This window comes from Furipterus horrens, unplaced genomic scaffold, assembly GCF_987537825.1.
Source record: "Furipterus horrens unplaced genomic scaffold, mFurHor1.1.pri manual_scaffold_6, whole genome shotgun sequence".
In the NCBI taxonomy this organism is placed as follows: domain Eukaryota; kingdom Metazoa; phylum Chordata; class Mammalia; order Chiroptera; family Furipteridae; genus Furipterus; species Furipterus horrens.
The window spans coordinates 72,909,746-72,930,829 of record NW_028327176.1 but is presented as its reverse complement, the minus strand read 5'-3'; the positions used below and the strand labels follow the sequence as shown (position 1 = coordinate 72,930,829).

Genomic DNA, 21,084 nt, shown 5'->3' with positions numbered 1-21,084 from the left:
ATAGGGTAACAGATTTTAGTGAAAAAGAAATTGTATGATTTAAATAGTCCTTAGTTAGAATCACATGATAATCTTTCCCTGTTTTTTGTTAGAAAACAAAATTTTTGGTTTTTATAAACTGATTCTTAGCTGTTGAAGAAGTCTCTAAAATGTTCTTAGCTACTGGTCTAGTATTTGGTATTAAAAGATAAAGAAGTTAAGAGAAAGCATAGGAAACAAATTTGAATGATGGTGAAGTTAAGACTAACACTCATCACTTACAGTCTAGCCAGACTAAAATGCAGTAGAAAGGCATTAGATGGCACTTATACCGCTGAGATGGTAAGAACTAAAGGGCAGGAAGCAGAAGGCCTGTACTGAGTCCCAGCTTTGCCTCTATAATCAATTGTGTCTTTCGGACAGTTACCTAGTCTTCATGTACCTGTAATAACTATTTCTCTCATGTCCATTTCTTGTCTTGCAGAGGTATGGTGAAGGTCAAAAGAGATGTCAGATACATAAGTTTATTTTACAATATTCAAATACTAATATGAGTTCTTTGGAATGTTTATTAAGGGTTGTTTTCAGTTAGCTCTTGCATTCTCCATCTGCTACAAGACTCCACAGAATTTGGTAATTGTTATAGACGGAATGTGTCCCCCCTAAAACTTATGCTGAAATTCTAGACCCCAATGTGATGGTATTAGGAGGCTCAGTCCTTCGGAGGTGATTAGGTCATGAGGGTAGAAACCTAATGAATGGGATCAGTGAGTGCCCTTAAAAGAAGAGAGCCAGGAACTTGCCCTCCTTCTCTGCTCTTCCAGCTAAGTAATTATACAATGAGAAGACGGCCATCTGCAAAACCAGGAAGAGGGCCTGCACCATACAAAGAACCTTCTAGTGCCTTGATTTTGGATTTCCCAACTTCCTGAATTGTGAGAAATAAATGTTTGTTGTTTAAGCCACCAGTCTACGGCAATTTGTTATAGCAGCCCGACTAACACAATAATATCAAATTAATTTGCAATTTCAAGTAATTATCTGGTCCTGTAAGCCACCTGAAGATAGATATCTGAAAGCTTAATTTGATCTAAAGTAGTTCAAAATCAGCACCTTGTTTTTATACAGATGCTTTCTCATTTACTAAATGATTTATGTAGTGATTAAGGAGATCACTGATTGAAAAGACAACTGAAGGAAAGAACAAGTTCTCTGAGTAAATAATGAATTCAAGAATTCTGTATAATCAGTGCAAAGTTGAATGACAAGAAGGTAAATATTTTAAGACCCAACTTTAAATGTGCTACATCTTTTAATTCAAAATTTACATTTTGAAGAAGTTAAGATTTGAATTTAAGTTTTATTACATAAAGCATTAAGATTTTTACAATGTACTGTTCTCTTAACCCACCACGTCTCCTACCACAAAATAAAAGACAGTTCCACATTTGCCCCAATGTGCCCTGAATTGATCGCATCATCTTCCAGCAAAAGGCAGTGGCTTCTCCTGAGTTCTGCATTTCTTTTCTCCTATTGTCTAGGCTCAAACTCGAAGTCATATTTTTGACTCCTCTATCTGCCAGTCTCTCCACACCTGCTTTGATTATTCCCTCAGGATATTCAAAAGCAGTTCAAATGATTCACCTGAAATGTCTCTTTGTCTATGTTCTCTTCTCCATCATTTTGCTCCTTCACCTACCCACCATTTACTAAGTACCTGATACTGGGGATAAAAGATGTCTCCACCTCTGCCCTAGAGCATCTCAGAGTCTCTCAGGCAATATTTATAGTAATTTATAGAGGTAATTTCAAATAGTTCCAGGATCACACATAGAACAACTAGTCCTGTCTAGTGGAGTTGAGACATCTTCAGAGAGGAGATGATGAGAGAACTGAATCTGGAAAGGTAAGTATTCTTTGAAGGTAGGAGAGGAGGAAGGGCATTCAAGGCAGACTTAACAGAAAAGGCTTGCAGGTATGGAAGGAATTTATTGCCTCTACCAAATCTCCCCTACACACTTTTCTGTGGATTTTGGCCATTCTCGGGGTTGGCCTCCGGTGCTCTATTGTTACTTCTGTATGTATTTACTTCTGACAAAGAGCCAATCCTTACGGCTCAGCTCAGATGATGTCAATCTTCTGCTCAAAAACTTTAGATTTTCATAGATTTAAATGCACTTCTTTTTTTTTTTTTTTTTAGTACTATCACTTCAACATAACATTCTATCTCCACTCTTGCCAAACTGGGAAACTCACTACCGCCTAAAGCTATCTGGGACTTGACTGCTGTGTCTTTATTCAGGTTGTTCCCTGGGCCCTGAATGCAAGATCTCACCACTCCTGATCTATCCCTGCCAGAAGACATCCTAAGCCAGCTCACATGGCACTTTCATCAATAAGATGTGTATTTCTCTCATAGCATTTTATTTTTATACCTCTCAGAACAATTTCTACATCCTATTTCATATCTCTGAATCATGGAAAGCTTTTCCTATTCTAGACAGAAAGCTTTTTGAGAGAAGGAACAATTTTTTATTCCTCTTTGTATCTCCTAAAGAACCCGGTACAAAGTCTTACCTTAAAATAAGCTATTGATAAAGAATAACTGATTGTTCTGTTGAATTTGAGGAACACAGAGGTAAAGGCAAAGAAAATAACAAGCAAGAAAAAGTCAGTAAATTAACTGTCTTACTGGGAAGGATGGTGGAAGGACCATGTGCTTTGGAAAGCAAGTCAGCGACCCCACTGCTATCACAGCCTTCACAGGAATCGTTAGAATCTATGAAGAGGCAGACCATAAAGAAGTAAGTGTTTAAGTCTGAGATTGATCTTGACTGTTATAGCATTATGCTTTGAGATTAAGAAACCTCATTTTGGGACTTATAGATTGGCAATAACCAACTCTTCAGCAATATGAAAATCACCCATGGGAACTGTTTAATCTGACCAATGTACTCCATAAATGCTCATTGAAATACAATAAATTTCCGTGTACTTCTCAGTGACTCATTGAAAACATGATAAACCAAACAATGGGTAATAAAGAAAAGATTTTCTTCATAATAGTTTATTTTGTAGATTAGTATAATTAAAAAAGCCAAGTTGTACTCCTAAAACAATGTATGAAAAATCCAGTATTTTCTAGTTATAAATTTTTTGTATTTAGCAATAAATTAATGTCAGCCTAATATAAAAAATGAGTTGAACATACTAGATTTTGAATCTTAACTCACACATTTGTGACTCACAAAGATACTTCTCTAAGATATTTTTTCTAATTTTTATTTTCATTCATATAAACAAAAACTTGTCTTAGCCGTGAAACATACTTATTTCTATGAGTGATAAACATGAATTCCATAGATTTAATTTCATATTCTTCCAAAAAATCATTTATTGTTAAATGATCAATTCTGCTTATTCTGAATTAAGTCTTCTTTCATGTGGGGTCTGTCTATACTGAAAACAGGTAGGAAAATAAGGGTAGCAATGTAATGAATTTAGAAGTGAACAACTTCCCAAAGAGCTTTTCAATATTAAATTAAAATATTTAGGTTTGGCAGAAATACATACATTCAAAATCTCTCTGACAGCAACAGGTCAACCCCCACAGAGTTTTTTAAAAAGCTCAATGATCTTCATTTTCTCTCTGACTTAGAACAACCCATATAAATACACTCATGAGAACTCAAATTAAGATGTGATTTCCAGATTGTGTCTTCCTTTTCAGAAATGTTACATGAAGGACAGCTAATAATTACAGAAAGAATCAGCCAGGGTCTCCGCAATGCTATAACCACTGGAAAGCAGGGCTCTAACAGCAATTCAAAATGTGCCCAAAGCTTTTTTTTTTTTTTTTTTGAAGATTTTTGGTTGAGAAGTTTGGGTTTTATCACACCCAATTTCTGTAAGTTATTCTCAAAAGCTCAGTCTTTAAAAAAAATATTTATTTTTAGAGAGAGGGGAAAGGAGGGAGAAAGAGAGGGAGAGAAACATCGATCCGTTGCCTCTTGCACACTCCCTAATCGGGGGACAGGGCTGCAACCCAGGCATGTGCCCTGACTGGGAATCAAACCCGCAGCTTTTTGCTTTGTGGGACAATGCTCAACCATCTGAGCCACAACTGAGCCACACTGGTCAGGGCAAAAGCTCAGTTTTTAAGTTATAAAACAGGTAAACTATAACTTCATGAGTAAATTTAGTTCTCTGTTTCTATAAAAACAAGCAAACAAAAAACTGAATTATTCAGAAAACACCCATAAAGTCTGTTGTGATCTGTATGGCTTCATCATGAATCCCTTCCAGTTTTTTTGCAGTAAGTTTGACTCTGAACACTGCAAAATAGCCTGAAGCTAGTATCACCTGTAGGTAGCAGAAACGATAATCATTCATTAACCTGCTAACTGAAGTTCTACTGAAATAGAAAAGAAGGCTTTAGTGATAAACTGGCTTCTGAACCCTAACATATACCAGGATGATCACCTCATCATGTACAAATATCACAAAACAATGCCCATCCCTGGCTGTTTATCTATACCAAGAAAACTGGCTCCTTGAGGAACAGTCAGAATCCTAACTGCCAAGGTAGGAGGGTATGGTCCTCAGGCACCACCCATGTATCTGCATGGACAAGAGGGTGAGGAGTGGAGCAGAGGGACACAGCCTTTCACCAACTTTTCAGACACATCAGGGTACAAGTATATACAAAGTGGGCTCTGCTTCAAGTTCTGAATTTAACTGTCATGTTAATAATCATGTCTTCAGAGCAAATGAGATTGGGTTACATGAAAACATCAAATGTCATGGAGAGGAAGAGTTAAGCAATCCAAATTTGAAAGAAGAATGGGAACTTTGTTTTCTTAAACTATTTGCTGATGTTTCTGGCACTTAATCTTTTCAATCGTGAAATCTCAAAACAAACAAACATGAAATTCATTTTGTGAAGTTGTATTTTAGAGTTTAGTAGTTGTATTTTATCTAGAATTCACATTTACATAAAAATAACAAATGCTGATAGACCACACATACTCCCTTTCCCATTTTTAGAAGTATTTCTGTGTTGGTTTTTTATGATTCTAATGCTTTCATCATGATTCTATAACTACTCAAGTCAGAACACAGGTCTGAAGAGCACAGAGTAGTTGGCAACATGTGTTTCATAAGGAACAGAATGCTAATTTAGTTCATAGGTATGGCTTCTTAGAAAACAGTTGAAAGTTTAGGCATTACAAACTTAAAAAATTCATTTGTAGAGTTTCTATTTTGAAGTTCACCTTATCACAACTTCCACTTTTAAATAACTATTCATAACAATGATCTCATCTTTCTGCTCCTTGTTTTTATATTTACAGTTTTATATAAAAATGAATTCTAAAACCCTAAATTGTCCAACAGGCTTTATGTTGTTAAATGGATCTCTCATATTGAAAGTGTGTTTGTTATACATGCTATTCCCTGCTAGGAAATGATCCAGATTTCTAAAATTATTTCTAATGTCTTATTAGGAAACAGCATAATTCAACCACCTGGGATTAGACACACATTCAATTTTTATTGTTAGAAGAAACACATCAATTGCTGGTCTCACTATTATCTTTTTTCAGAATTTTATTTGTATTAAAAATAAAATTTCAGCTGGAGTGACAAATATTAATTCTCATGAGCCTATCTACTTTTTGTTTTAAAGAGGCTTTTTTTCTGAGTCAAATTTAAAACATAATAAATTATTAAAATAGAAATATCTATAAATCTACCACTATTCAGTATATCTAATTATGCAGCTTGAATGCTACATAGATGAAATTAGAATACATTATTTAGTACTTTCCTACTTTTTCATTAATCCTTTTCCCAGTTTCTATACACAATCATACTTAAACTTTTTATTTACTTCAATATTCAATCATAAAATCATGATTTTCTTTAGGCACTTGGTTGTATCCTGTTACTTGGAATCATTAATAATGCTATTATAAACATCTTCATTCTTACAGCTTTTGGCTCTTAAGTTGCTTCCATAGGAAGGATTCCTAGGAGTGGTATATATTGCCAAACTGCCCTCCAAAAAAACTGTTTTGGGGGATCCTTCCAGGGAAAACTGTTTCTAAACCAGTTTTTATAACATATGGCATTTCACAGAAGGGTGTTTGTCATCAATCTGTGCATTAGGACATCTGCTTTTCCTTTTGTAAAACTGCTGCAAGAAGTTCTACCCTAACCTACAGGAGGTACGTTTTGGTCCTTCTCATGAGAGGGGATTCTAATTCTGTTCTGAGCAGGGGAAACTCCAAGTTCCTTTATCAGTAGTGGGGAGAGGTTAGACTGATACTAAACTCACTTTCTCTTGTTCCATGCTTTTATAAACAGTTGTCCATATTTATAAGACAGAAAAAAGTATATGGGAAGGGATCGAGCAATATTTGCCACACTGAACTCTTTTAATCAGTGCAGAACAGTGAACAGAAATACAACCGTATAATTGAAAACACTTTCTCCTGATGTGCAAGGTTATCTCTTTTGCCCGGTAAATTCAATGAACACAGGGTTAATTTAATACCAGTGTGTCCTGTAACCACACTTGTATTATAAAAGGATCATTTAAATTTTGCTTGTTACAGAACTTCTTATGACAAGGTAGAATTTAAGCCCTTTGGGTTTAAAGTACCCTCATCATAAAGTGGGGGGGGGGGGCTCAAAGTAGATAACCTACAAAGTCCTTTCACTACCAAATAACGACGGCTACCGTGATTCCCATAAAAATCTGAGTTGAAGTATGTGACATAGCAACAGTCTTTTATCTGGTGTTTAGACACATATCTACGTTTAAGGAAATAATAAGAAGGTTTACTTACTGATGACTGGTCTGATAAAGAGGATTTTTCTAACTCTGGAAGGCTTGAAATTATTGTAGTTCTATTGCCTCTTTCAGTAGCTACGAGTTCTATTGATAAACCATCTCCTATGATATGCCAACTTTTTATAGTCAACTTAAAAAAAAGAAAGATATGGAGGTGATTATTGCGGCATTAGAATAAAATCCTTAAATGTGATTTAGAATAAAAACAGATTTTTTTACCTCAATTGGATTGCTATTTATAATCGCAAATAAAATATTACTTGCTTCTGTAGCACTCAATATGCCAAAATCTATGAAACGTTCCTCTATTTTGGGAGGTAATACAAAGTACTGAAAAGATATAAAAGAACTAGATTAAACGTAAAATCTTAACTTGTGTAGGAGAATGTTATCAAGAGAAAATGACTATATTAAGATATTTTAAGGTTTCTACATTTTATGTAAATATACACATACACATATAAAATAGAATCATTTTAAGTAATCAAAATGAAAACACTTATGGCCTCTACTGAACAGCGTTTTCTCCTCTGAAGGCACATTAAAAAAAGCAGAAAGCTAAAGAGGGAGGGGATTGGGGGGAATCCTAAAAGATAAGGCAAAAAAGTCCTTGGTTTCAGTAAACACCATGCATCACAGAAGCAGCTACAAATACATAATCATTTAACCTAAACAAATGAAGAAGGAACAGGATAATATGATGGTCCCTCCAGTCCTAATATTCTAATTGATGTCAGCTTTTTGGAGAACTACATTGGTTTTTATTTTCTTTTTATCTTCTCTATCAGTTTCATTTCTTACATGAACTTCTTTCAGAGACTATTCGGAGGACACATTGGATATTTTTTCTGGCTTATTTTCTGTACGAGGAAGATCTTTATCTTTCCTGTCTGTTTAGATTACTATTTCAAGTATGTGTTCTTTACCACCTTCCTTTCTTCTGGTTCTTTTCTTCATCCTGACACTTCCTAGTCTCTTCCCTACATAGTTTCCTCTTCAACCTCCTTGTTATTTTTTTTTTCTGATTATGATTTTTTCCTATTTTGTTTTAGCCTCCCCCTGATTAAAACAGTTTAAAAGCAAGATCAGGAGAAAGAATGTGGAAAAGATCTAAGTAGAGACTGTAACTAGAGGATTCAACTGCATCATGAAGGGAGATAGATGCTGGAAAGGTGAAAACCAGTTATCTTGAAAATACAGACTAAGGGGGAATTAGACCTACTTGCAAAGCACAGAAAATGGCAAAATGCAAGGGTGCCTAATAACGATGCCTAATGATACCCAAAATTTCACACAGAAGATGGGTAGGAAGTTTAAAATTTAAACGTAGATAAACATACTTACATCTAAAAAGCCTGTATATACCCGTACAGGCACATGAAATTTAGAAGCATTGGTAATAAGTAAAATGTTGTTATCTATGTGCACGGATGATGTGGATGGCATAAAAAACAGGGTGAAAATGTATCCTGATTCGTTTGGAAGGATTAAGACTGGTTTGCTGAAATTGTGCACCTAGAAAACGATGGAAAAGGAAAAACCGTGTTAGGATCTCCTAGCTGGCAGATTAGTCAAGTTAAAAGTATGAGAGGTCCCAGACATACTTTAAACATTGTTTTGGCTTCTTCTGGTAGCAACACATCATGAATGAGGATCGCAAAACTGAAAGTGTTAGTAAGGTAAATTGGCCTTTCCACAGGATCAGAAGGACTGTCTCGGATGTGAAACAATGTTGCAGCATGATCAAATCCCAAGTAACTATTTGAAAAAAACAAAAACAAAAAGAATAAATCATTTTTATTTCTATCTGTTAACTTAAAATCCAAATTCTTTTGTAATAATTTATGTTTAGCACTAAGGATTGGTATTCGGGAATTAGAACTATAAAAATTTTACTAATTAACTGCATAATTTAAAACAAAATTTAACTTCCAAAATATTAACATGGACTATAAAGAACTATTCTCTACTGAATTGTATATAATTAAAAAATTAAAACCAAGAACATTTTAACAGAAAGAGTTATAAGCTACTTAAAAAATATGTTTATCATTCATTTGCAACTAGCTTTGTCTCTACCAAGTTGGATATTAAACTATTATTGATTATAGCAGTGATTTTCAACATGTGTGCTGCAATAATTTTTAAAACATATAATACCTGACTATTTAGTAAAGGCACTGACCTCTTTATCCTCAGATTCTCAAGTTAAAAAAATAAATGACAACAGCCATTACAACAATAGCCATCTGGTGTGAATGAATCAAAATTACACGTATTTTTTTTTGTCAGATCAGCAAAAAATATATTTAGTGTGTTGTAGAGTTTTAGTAATTAGTTTATGTGTGCCATGAGATGAAAAAGGCTGAAAATCACTGGGTTACTAAAAAATTAGAAAATGAACTACACATATTATTGCCCATTTAATATGTTATAATTCTAGAACAGTGCATATGAGTTTATAAAGGAATATAAATGATTTTGTTTCAACTGACAATATACTTTATTAATAAACCATAACCACTTCCAGGTTACAAAGGAAATTCATAGAAAGGAAACAGTTCAAATGACTTACAGATTCATTTTCCTACTGTATTACTGAGTCTTCAAAACTTCATTTTAAGCCCAAATCACATCACCCCATTTACCTTTTTCTTCTAAGTATAAACAAAATATAGGCGACTTTTCTCCTTTATAGTTGAAGTTCTTTTCAACAGTAATTCTGTGGAGTTTATGTGAATTTGGCTAATACATTTTTGCTAAAGTCGATTAGCAGGGAAATAGAAGTTATTGATTAGTAAAAAGTTACAAAGCTTATTTCAAGAGAAACTCACCCATCTAACACTTCTGCTTGATAGGGTATCTCAAGTTTAGAATAACTCTTTTCCTTTGCTTTAACAGTGATTTTCCCAGAAAACTGAGATGGTTTTCTTGCCTTCGATGCTGAAAGGAAACACACACACACACCAAAAATCTGTCAACTTTATACAGGGGACTGTGAGTGGCTACATGGACTGAAAAAAAATCTTAAAAAGGAAAGTTGAGCTTTCAAATTGATAAGCAGAATAGTTTTACAATATTAAAATCAATTATCACACTTTTCATATAAAAAAGAAATAATGTTTTAAGCTGCCTGTAAGGGAAAAACAAATAAGGAATTAGAACAAATACAATTTAAGAGGAAAACCACTTTATTTGAGCTACTTCTCTATAGTCATTAGTTTTTGCTTTGCTTATATCCATAGAAGGGTTTCTCAGCTTTGAGTAGATTTTTAAAATCCTCATTAGCCTTATTTCTTTCTGTTTGCTGTTTTAGCCACTTCTGGATACTTTTAATTTTTCACTATTTATTCTGATGTAAAGCTGATTATAAGGGCCATAATTAAAGCATTTCATGGTATTTTATCATGAAAAATGAAGTTTTCAAGAACTTCAAGAAAATTCAGTTAAAAATCCTAAATAATAGTGACCGGATGAGGAAGATGCTTGCTTGTAGAGTTAATATATATGGTGCATTTTGAAAATATTAAAAGTTAAATATAACACAATTTCCTATTGATTGTCACAACAATCCCAGTGGTATTTTGTGTTGAGAGCTGGGGTGGTGGAGTTAAGATGGGAGGTGAAAGGTGGAGGAACTGTCCCATGATAATGAAAATGACTTTTAAGAAATATAGCACTTGCAAAGCAATACTTATATCAGACAAAATAAATTTTTTTAAAAAAAGGCTATAATAAGAGACAAATAAGGACATTCTTTTATATTGATAAAAGAATCAACAACAAAAGGATATAATCCTTGCAAATTTTATCTGCTCAACAAAGGAGCACCTAAATATATAAATCAAGTCTTGGTGGACATAAAGGGAGAGATTGACAGGAAGAGTGATAGTAGGGAATTTTAACACCACATTGACATAGATGGATAGATCTTCCAGACAGAAAATCAACAAGGAAACAGAAGCCCTGAATGACACACAATATTTAATTGGTATTTTTCAGAGCATTTTACCCCAAAGCAGCAGAATATACATTTTTTTCAAGTGCACACGGAATATTTTCCAGAATAGACCACATGGTAGGACACAAAATAAGTCTCAATAAATATAAGGTTGAAATCATATCAAGCATAGCTTCAACCACAATAGTATGAAACCAGAAATCAATTAAAATAAAAAACCGAAAGACACAAACACATGAAGGCTAACTAACATGTCACTAAATAATTAGTGGGCTAACAATGAGATCAGTGAAGAAATCAAGATACTTTGAAACAAATGAAAATAAAAACACAACAAAACTAAACCTACAGGACACAGTGAAAACAGTCCTAAGAAGGAAATTCATAACATTACAGGCCTATCTCAAGAAATAAGAATCTTAAACAATCTAGCCTTACACCTAAAGAAACTAGAATAAGAACAGCAAAAAAGTCTATGAGTAGGAAGAAGGAAATAATAAACATCCAAGCAGAAATAAATGAAATAGTCTAATAAAATACAAAAGATCAATAAAACTAAGAGCCAGTTCTTTGAAAAGATAAACAAGATTGATAAAACTTTTTAAAAAATTTATTAATTAGTTTGTTTGTTTTTATTTATTTTATTTTATTTTTAGAGAGAGTGGAATAAAGAAAGAGAAGAAAAGAAACATCTCTGTGTGGTTGCTTCTCACTCGTGCCCCCAACTGGGGACCCGACGTGCAACCTAGTAATGTGCCCTGACTGGGGATTGAACCAGTGACACCTGGCTCGCAGGCCAACGCTCAAGCCTCTGAGCCACAGCAGCCAGGGAGATTGATAAAACTTTAACTAAACTTATCAAGGAAAAAGGAGAGAAGGCACAAGAAATAAAATCAGAAATAAAACATGAGAAGTAACAACTGTCACCACAAAAATACAAAGGATTATCCAGAAATGTTATGAGCAACCATATGCCAACAAATTGCACAAGCTGGAAGAAACAGACATATTCCCAGAAACACATAATCTTCCAAAATTGAATCAAGAAGAAACAAAAAATTTGAACACATGGATTACAATGAATGAAATAGAAATAGTAATCAAAAACTCCTAACAAACAAAAGTCCAGGATCAGATGGCTTCACAGGTGAATTTTACCAAGCATTCAAAGAAGAACTAATATCTATCCTTCTCAAACTAGTCCAAAAAATTCAAGAGAAGGGAAGACTCCCAAGGTCATTTTTATAAGACCAACATTATCTTAATTCCAAAACCAAATAAAGACACTACAAAGAAAGAAAATTTTAGGCCAATATCCCTGATGAACATAGATGCTAAAACTTTCAACAAAATATTAGCAAATGGAATTCAGTAGTACATAAAAAAGATCGTACACGATGATCGAATGGGATTTATTCCTGAAATACAAGGTTGGTACAATACCCGCAAATCAATTAACGTGGTACACCATATAAACAAAATGAAGGACGAAAATCATATGATCACATCAGTAGATGCAGATAAAGTATCTGACAAAATCCAGCACCCATTTATGATAAAACTCTCAGCAAAGTGGAAACAGAGAGAACATGCCTCAACAAAATAAAGGCCATATATGACAAGCCCACAGCCAACATCAAACTCAATGGGGAAAAAACTACAAGTATTTCCCTTAAGATCAGGAACAAGACAGGGATGTCCACTTTCACCACTCTATTCAACATAGTATTGGAAGTTCCAGCCACAGCAATCAGACAAAAAGAAGAAATAAAAAGAATTCAAATCGGAAATGAAGAAGTAAAACTGTCATTATTTGCAGATGACATGATACAGTATATAGAGAACCTTAAAAATTCCACCAAAAGACTATTAGAACTGACAAAATGATTTCAGTAAAGTAGCAGGACACAAAATTAATAATCAAAAATCAATTGCATCAAGAAAAACATTTTAATTTATTATATTTATTTTTAGAGAGAGGGGAAAAGAGAAAGAGAGGGAGAGAAACAGCCATCAGTTGCCTCTCACATGCCCCTAACTGGGGACCGGGCCCACAACCCAGGCATGTGCCCTGACTGGAAATCAAACCAGTGACCTTTTAGCTCACAGGCCAGCACTTAGTCCACTGAGTCACACCAGCCAGGGCTCGACTGCATTTTTACAATCAATAATGAACTATCAGAAAGCAAAACTAAGAAAACAATTCCATTTAACACTGCATCAAAAACAAACAAACAAACAAAAAAACAAAAAACAAACAAACGTAGGAATAAACTTAACCAAGGAGGCAAAACAAAACAAACACCTGTACTCTGAAAATTATAAGACACTGAGGAAAGAAGTTGAAGAAGGTACAAATAGAAGCATTACTGTACTCATGGATAGGAAGAATTGATATCATTAAAATTTCCATGCTACCCAAAGCAATCTATAGGTTCCAAGCAATTCCTATCAAAATACCAATGGCGTATTTCACAGAACTAGAACAAATAATCCAAAAATGTATACAGAACCACTAAAGACCCTGAATAACCAGAGCAATCTTGAGAAAGAAGAACATGTTAGGAGGAATCACAATACCTGATGTGAAACTATACTACAAAGCCACTGTAATCAAAACAGTCTGGTATTGGCATAAGAACAGACATATAGATCAATGGAACAGAATAGAAAGCCCAGAAATAAACCCACACCTATATGGTCAATTAATATTTGACAAAGTAGGCAAGAACATATAATGGGGTAAAGATAGTCTATTCAATTAAAGGTGTTGGGAAAACTGCATAAATGCAAAAAAATGAAACCAGACCATCTTCCTACACCACATACAAAAACTCAAAATGGACTAATGACTTAAATGTAAGACTTGAAACCATAAAACTCCTAGAAGAAAACATAGCCAGTAAAATCTGACATTTCTCTTAGCAATATTTTTTTCTGATATTTCTCCTCGGCCCAGGGGAACAAAAGAAAAAAAATTAACAGGACATCTAACTAAAACATTTTTTTCACAGCAAAGGAACCTACTGAATGGGAGAAGATATTCACCAGTGAAACATCTGATAAAGGGTTAATATCCAAAATGTATAAAGAACTGGTACAACTCAATACCAAAAAACACAAACCATCCAAGTAAAGAATGGGCAGAGGACCTAAAGAGACACCTCTCCAAAGAGAACATCCAGATGGCCAACAGAGATATGATTAAATGGTCCAGTCAGAAGACATAGGGTAGCTTAATGGATAAGAAATAAAGATACATATACATGCTGTCTACGAGAAACCCACCTCAGAACAAAAGACACACACAGACTGAAAGTAAAGATATGGAAAAAGGTTATGTGCAAGTGGAAACAAAAAAGGTGGCGTAGCAATACTTATATGAGACAAAACAGACTTTAAGAAATATAGCACTTGCTTTAGAAATGCTCTCCCTTTGCCTGTGTATTTAATTTTACCTAATTTCTTTAAGAAGCATTTATTTTAGAGTCTATGATCTCAGAAGAACCAACATTACTGACATTCATTCATCTCAAGAATGGAAACATTCACTGGGCTGTTAGTCCAGGAGCTCGAGGAGAAGAGTATGGAAGGCCGGGACAGCACTGTCTTGATGCGCAAACCCCTTCCTTGGACTTATCAGGAGGGTGGGTACTAAATGCTCTCAAGGGTCAGGAATCACAACTGGCTGCTCTCCTTCTTGGTAGGAAGAGAGAATGTACCTGCTGATACTGAAACTGGTGGTCATGACTGTAGTATCTTAAGAACACAGACAATTTATCAGTCTTGGAAATAACTGTGGCATGAAAACCTACAAGCCTATTTAAAAGCTGGATTATGACAGTATGCCACATATTTCATGTTGATTTCCTCGGGAGTTTGCTCTGAGCTCGTGGGATGAAGACTGAAGCTGGTGCCCACCTGTGCAGCAGCTCCAGACCTTCACGAGAACTTTCCATGTGCAAGTAGTAAGCACAATGCTCTCACACTGTGCAGAGCATTCCAGTGTTCTGTCACACGCAAAAGGTTATGACTGAGCAAACACCCTCACCTGGTGAGGAGCTTAAATGTGAAATGTGGACTGTAAGCAGAGATAGCTTTGTTGTGAAGTCAAAGTTTAAGCTTCAGAACTCCTCATTTGCATGGTCCCAAATGACACAAGCCCCATTTGGAGTTTCAGTTCTTATTAAATTTAATTACATATAGTTAAGCAGCTATTAAGTCACTTTTAAAAAAATTTTGTGATAGCAAATTCAGTCAGTATTCTACTAAAGTGGACAAAAATGAATAAAAACCTGCTGTTCAAATATGGTAAAGTCTGGGTTAATATATCAAGTGTCAAAATACACAGTATAATAGTTCTATTATAAAGGCTATTATTTTAGCTCAGGACTGTCTGCCTTGCTTAGAAAACCCAATAAATGAAATGTTAAAGAGAATATTTCTGCTTTCAAATGCCAACATGTTTCTGAAATTCAAATACATTATCACCCAATTACAAAAACTGATGACTTCATCATTAAGACAAAGTATAATTGGAATATATGTGTTAGAGCTCAGACTACAAAAGTTTAATTCCATCCCTACTGTATTTGTCAATACTAGTTTAGGTTTATAAAGTTATAATATTTTCTTTCAAAAACCGTCAAGAGTTCTTGATATTTTACAAGAAAAACCAACCTAAGCAGTAATATAAAATCTGACTGTAAGATGGTCAGGATTTCTATTATTAAGATGTTGACAAAGAGGCCTTCTAGTTTATCAAAATAAGACCATTGTATTAGAAAAAGTTGAATACTTACCATCAAAACTAATACTTGCAACTTTGGTATATTTACTTTCTGAAGCTTTTAAGGTAATCGGTTTGAAGTGTACCACGATAGCATCATTTTGGGGTGTGGGTCGAACACTCTGAAAAGAGAAAAATACAGATAACATTGTTTTAGTTTAATGGTTCAGTTACATTACACTGGAACATGTATTGTTAAAGTAAGGCCAAATCAAAACTTTAAAACTTTTAACTTCATGTGATCTCTTTAAATGGAGTAAGCCAAACTATTAAACTGTCAAATTAATTTCATTAGAATATATTTGTGAAATAATCAGAAGAAAAACATATAACAGATGAGTGTAAAAATCTAAAGACAAACCAGTACACTGGGTGTATGAACATAAAACAGATAATAAAAGTCTTTATTTTTCAAACGAATGTCGAAGTTGGCCAAAAAATTCATTTGGTTTTTTCTGTACGATGGCTCTAGTAGTGCTTAGCTGTCTTTAACTTCATTTGAAACAATTTTGTTAGATTGACAGCTGTTATCAGTGTGCACTTAAAAAAAAATCAAAATTGGTGAACTTCTGTGTAGCCATTTTAATATTGAAGATGAAAGAAAGTACATTAACATGTGATGCAGTGGCTAACAGAGTGAACGGTCTCACATTCATGGGTGGAGCATAAAAGCTGGGATGGACACCTGGGGAGCAATCCCAGGCCCTGGCTAAACCTCGCTGCTCATGGTGCTAGTGCCAAAAAGTAAAGCCTCATAGCTTCTGGCTGTGAAAACAAGTGGAGGTTGGGGCACAGGAAAAAACTGCCCGTCTCTCAGGAGAGTTTGTTTAGAGGGCGCCCACAGTCCCAGAACTTATGAAAACCACCCACTCTGGAACCATCAACAGGGCAACAGCTAGCGGGGTGCCAGTCACACTGGAAAAGGAGTGAGTGCCAAGTAAGCAGCATTGTTCCCCTGCTAACCCCTCCTCCACAAACAGCCCCACAAAGTAGTGAAACAGGTTGCCCTGCAATGACGAATAACAAAAGCTCCACAATGTAACAAGTGTGGCAGCTCTACCTAAGTAAGACACAGAGGCAAACACAGGGAGGCTGTCAAATTGAGGAGACAGAGAAGTATGGGCCAAATGAAAGAAAAAATCAAAATTCCAGAAAAAGAACTAAGCGGAAAGGAAACAGTCAACCTGTCAGATACAGAGTTCAAAATACTAGTGATAATGATGCTCAGAGAAATAATTGAGTATGGCAAACGCTTAAGGGAAGAAGGGAAGGCTACACTAAGTGAAAAAAAAAAATCTGCACAGAACCAATAGTGAAGGGAAGGAAGCCAGGGTTCAAATTAATGCGCTGGATCATAAGAAAGAAAGAGTCAACCAGTACAGAATGAAGAAAGAAGAATTGAAAAAAAAGAGAGAGAATAAGAAGACTCTGGGACATCTCCAAAAGTGCCAACATCTGAATCATAGGCCTTCCAGAGAAGAGGAAGAGCGAGAAATTGGAAACTATGTGAAAAAATAATGAAAGAAAACTTCCCTAATTTGGCAAAGGAAATACACATACAAGTCCAGGAAGCACAGAGTCCCAAACAAGTTGGACTGAAAGAGGACCACATCAAGACACATTATAATTAAAACAACAAAGGTTAAAGATAAAGACAGAATCTTAAAAGCAGCAAGAGAAAAGCAGAGAGTTACCGATAAAGGAGTTCCCATAAGACTATCAGCTGATTTCTTGAAAGAAACTTTGCAGGCAAGAAGGGACTGGCAAGAAGTATTCAAAGTGATAAAAAGCAAGGACCTACAACCACGATTACTCTATCCAGCAAAGCTATCATTTAGAATGGAAGGGCAGATGAAGTGCTTCCCAGACAAGGTAAAGCTACAAGAGTTCATTATCACCAAGCCATTATTGTATGAAATGTCAAAGGGACTTATTTAAGAAAAAGAAGATCAATACTATGAACATTAAAATGACAACAAACTCACAACTATCAATAACTGAATCTAAAAAACAAAACAAACTTAGCAAACTACTAGAACAGGAATAGAATCATAGGTATGGGGATCATATGGAGGGTTATCAGTGGTGAGGGGGAAGGCGAAGAATAGGGGAAAATGCACAGGGATTAAGAAGCACAATTGAGAAAAAAGTCTCGCGGTGCTGCCGGGCTCAGCCCCGTCTCCTCCTCTTGCTCCCTCGGCCGGGCGGCGGTGACTGTGCACCGACGTCGGCGCGGGCTGCCACCGCCGCGTCCGCCCGCCGCCAGCATGGCCACCACAGCCACCTGCACCCGCTTCACCGACGACTATCAGCTCTTCGAGGAGCTCGGCAAGGGTGCTTTCTCTGTGGTCCGCAGGTGTGTGAAGAAAACCTCTACGCAGGAGTATGCAGCAAAAATCATCAATACCAAGAAGTTGTCTGCCCGGGATCACCAGAAACTAGAACGTGAGGCCCGGATATGCCGACTTTTGAAACATCCCAACATTGTGCGCCTCCATGACAGTATTTCTGAAGAAGGGTTTCACTACCTCGTGTTTGACCTTGTTACTGGCGGAGAGCTATTTGAAGATATCGTGGCAAGAGAATACTACAGTGAAGCTGATGCCAGCCACTGTATACATCAGATTCTGGAGAGCGTTAACCACATCCACCAGCATGACATCGTCCACCGAGACCTGAAGCCTGAGAACCTGCTACTGGCGAGTAAATGCAAGGGTGCGGCAGTCAAGCTGGCTGATTTTGGCCTAGCCATCGAAGTTCAGGGAGAGCAGCAGGCTTGGTTTGGTTTTGCTGGCACCCCGGGTTACTTGTCCCCTGAGGTCTTGAGGAAAGATCCCTATGGAAAGCCTGTGGATATCTGGGCCTGCGGAGTCATCCTGTATATTCTCCTGGTGGGATATCCTCCCTTCTGGGATGAGGATCAACACAAGCTGTATCAGCAGATCAAGGCTGGAGCCTATGATTTCCCATTACCAGAGTGGGACACAGTAACCCCTGAAGCCAAGAACTTGATCAACCAGATGCTAACCATAAACCCTGCAAAACGTATCACAGCTGACCAGGCTCTCAAGCATCCATGGGTCTGCCAATGGTCCACGGTGGCATCCATGATGCATCGTCAGGAGACTGTTGAATGCTTGCGCAAGTTCAATGCCCGGAGAAAACTGAAGGGTGCCATCCTCACGACCATGCTTGTTTCCAGGAACTTTTCAGCTGCCAAAAGCCTATTGAACAAGAAGTCGGATGGCGGTGTCAAGGAGCCACAAACCACTGTGGTGCATAACGCTACAGACGGGATCAAGGGCTCCACAGAGAGCTGCAACACCACCACAGAAGATGAGGACCTCAAAGCTGCCCCGCTCCGCACTGGGAATGGCAGCTTGGTGCCTGAAGGACGGAGCTCCCGGGACAGAACAGCCCCCTCTGCAGGCATGCAGCCCCAGCCTTCTCTCTGCTCCTCAGCCATGCGAAAACAGGAGATCATTAAGATCACAGAACAACTGATTGAGGCCATCAACAATGGAGATTTTGAGGCCTACACGAAAATTTGTGATCCAGGCCTCACTTCCTTTGAGCCCGAAGCCCTTGGTAACCTTGTGGAGGGAATGGATTTCCATAAGTTTTACTTTGAGAATCGTGAGTGGTCTTGTCCAAGAACAGCAAGCCCATTCATACCACCATCCTGAACCCGCATGTCCATGTGATCGGAGAGGACGCAGCTTGCATCGCCTATATCCGCCTCACCCAATACATCGATGGGCAGGGTCGGCCTCGAACCAGCCAGTCGGAGGAGACCCGGGTCTGGCACCGCCGGGATGGCAAGTGGCTCAATGTCCACTATCACTGCTCAGGGGCCCCTGCCGCACCGCTGCAGTGAGCTCAGCCACAGGGACATTAAGAGATCCCAGCTGGAGGTCGAACCTTTGCAGCCAGTGGCTCTGGAGGGCCTGAGTGACAGCGAGCGGCAGTCCTGTTCGTTTGAGGTTTAAAACAATTAAATTACAAAGCGGCAGCAGCCAATGCACGCCCCTGCATGCAGCCCTCCCGTCCGCCCTTCGTGTCTGTCTCTGCTGTACTGAGGTGTTTTTTACATTTAAGGGGAAAAAAAAGAAAAAAAGATTGTTTAAAAAAATGGAATCCATACCATGATGTGTTTTAAAACCATCAATAGCCCTTGGGCTGGCAAGAAGGCAAGAGTTTGTGTGGTGACCATCCTGGCATGAGCAGCAGGCCACTCACCAGCCCTTGAAGAAGTGAGCTTGGCCTCTGGCCTCCATGGACTTAGGAGACCAGGCAAGAACTCTGACAAAACTTTCGGGGCCGTGATGTGATTGCAGCCCCTGAGGTGGCCTGCCTGCCCCAGGTCTAGGAATGGACTTCTTCAGAATTTGCATAGGCACCTAGAATGAGGCTGATGAGAACAGCGTGGCCATCAGACCTACTTGGGCGAAAATGTGGAGCTCCCAGCCTTCTGTGGAGGAAGCTGAGAAGCTGTGGCCTCAGGACTAAGGGCCCAGATGTTGCTGTACTGTTTCATTTAGCATAGAAGGGAAGAGAATTGGTGCTGCAGAAGTGTGTCCGCTACGAAGCTGATGAGAAGCCTCGTGTTAGTCTGACATGTACTCATCCATTTCTACAGGATGCACAATGCACGTGGGTCCCAATATTGAGGCCCAATCCCTGCAGAGGGGAAGGGGGAGGGGTTGCGCTTTGCTTCGTGTTTGTTTTCTTATAACTTAGCAAGGAGAGAGCCAGACCCTGGTCAGGGCTCCCTTTGCTGCCTCTGGCAGTTCTGTTTCTGTGCTGATATGGACCATCTTTGTCTTGCCTTTTCATGGTGGTGGTCCCGTGCTGACCCTCATCTGGGCTTGGGCCCTCTGCCAAGTGCCCCTGTGGGATGGGAGGAGTGAGGCAGCGGGATTGAGTTGGTGGTTGTCTCTATGCATTCGGGCTGCCCTGATGGCTGTCTCCCTTCTTACTATTCCCTTGCTGCACGTCCATCTCTTCCTGTTTTTGAGATTGACCCAACTGCTTTGGCACGAAGAGGTGTCCTCTTTAAGAGGTCTCTACTGACCAACTGAAGTATACTTACTGCATGGGCATCACCCCCCACCACCACCACTTGCATGTATCCAAAAGGTATCCAGAGCCAAGACTCCTACTTAATTCATTGTCCCTCTCTGTGCTCAAGGAGTTCCATTCCAGGAGGGAAAGATCTATACTCGAAGCAGGTAGCACAGAAGATAATGGAGAAGCAATTGGTCATGACCTTGGTTTCCCCAAAACAACTGTGCAAACTTGTCTGCACAAATATTTGCACTATTGGGGGGAAAAGTGGGTAGACCCCAGCTGCCTGGACTACCTTTAGGAGGCAAAGCTACAGATTTACCCTGGAGCCAGCTAAGAGAGCAAACTCACAGGTGCTGGTGCTTGGATTTAGCCAGGCTCTTCCGAGCACCTCCTACATGCCCCAGCCCTGGGCCCTGGCCCTTTCCTGCC

The 21,084-nt window shown here is 37.8% G+C and overlaps 1 protein-coding gene and 1 pseudogene across 1 annotated transcript in view; one reads left to right on the top strand and one right to left on the bottom strand.

Moving 5' to 3' along the window:
- The window catches only part of LOC150006490 (transmembrane protein 131-like), a gene marked incomplete at its 5' end in the record, with an annotated part of 143,234 nt that overhangs the window by 18,245 nt on the left and 103,905 nt on the right, over positions 1–21,084 (bottom strand). Inside the window, 8 exon segments of the mRNA XM_090280131.1 lie at positions 2,672–2,758; positions 4,234–4,341; positions 6,831–6,965; positions 7,055–7,165; positions 8,180–8,350; positions 8,440–8,593; positions 9,670–9,778; positions 15,599–15,707. Of these exon segments, the coding sequence (XP_090136257.1) occupies positions 2,672–2,758; positions 4,234–4,341; positions 6,831–6,965; positions 7,055–7,165; positions 8,180–8,350; positions 8,440–8,593; positions 9,670–9,778; positions 15,599–15,707 (984 nt within the window).
- Positions 17,740–19,522, top strand: LOC150006492 (calcium/calmodulin-dependent protein kinase type II subunit gamma pseudogene; annotated as a pseudogene).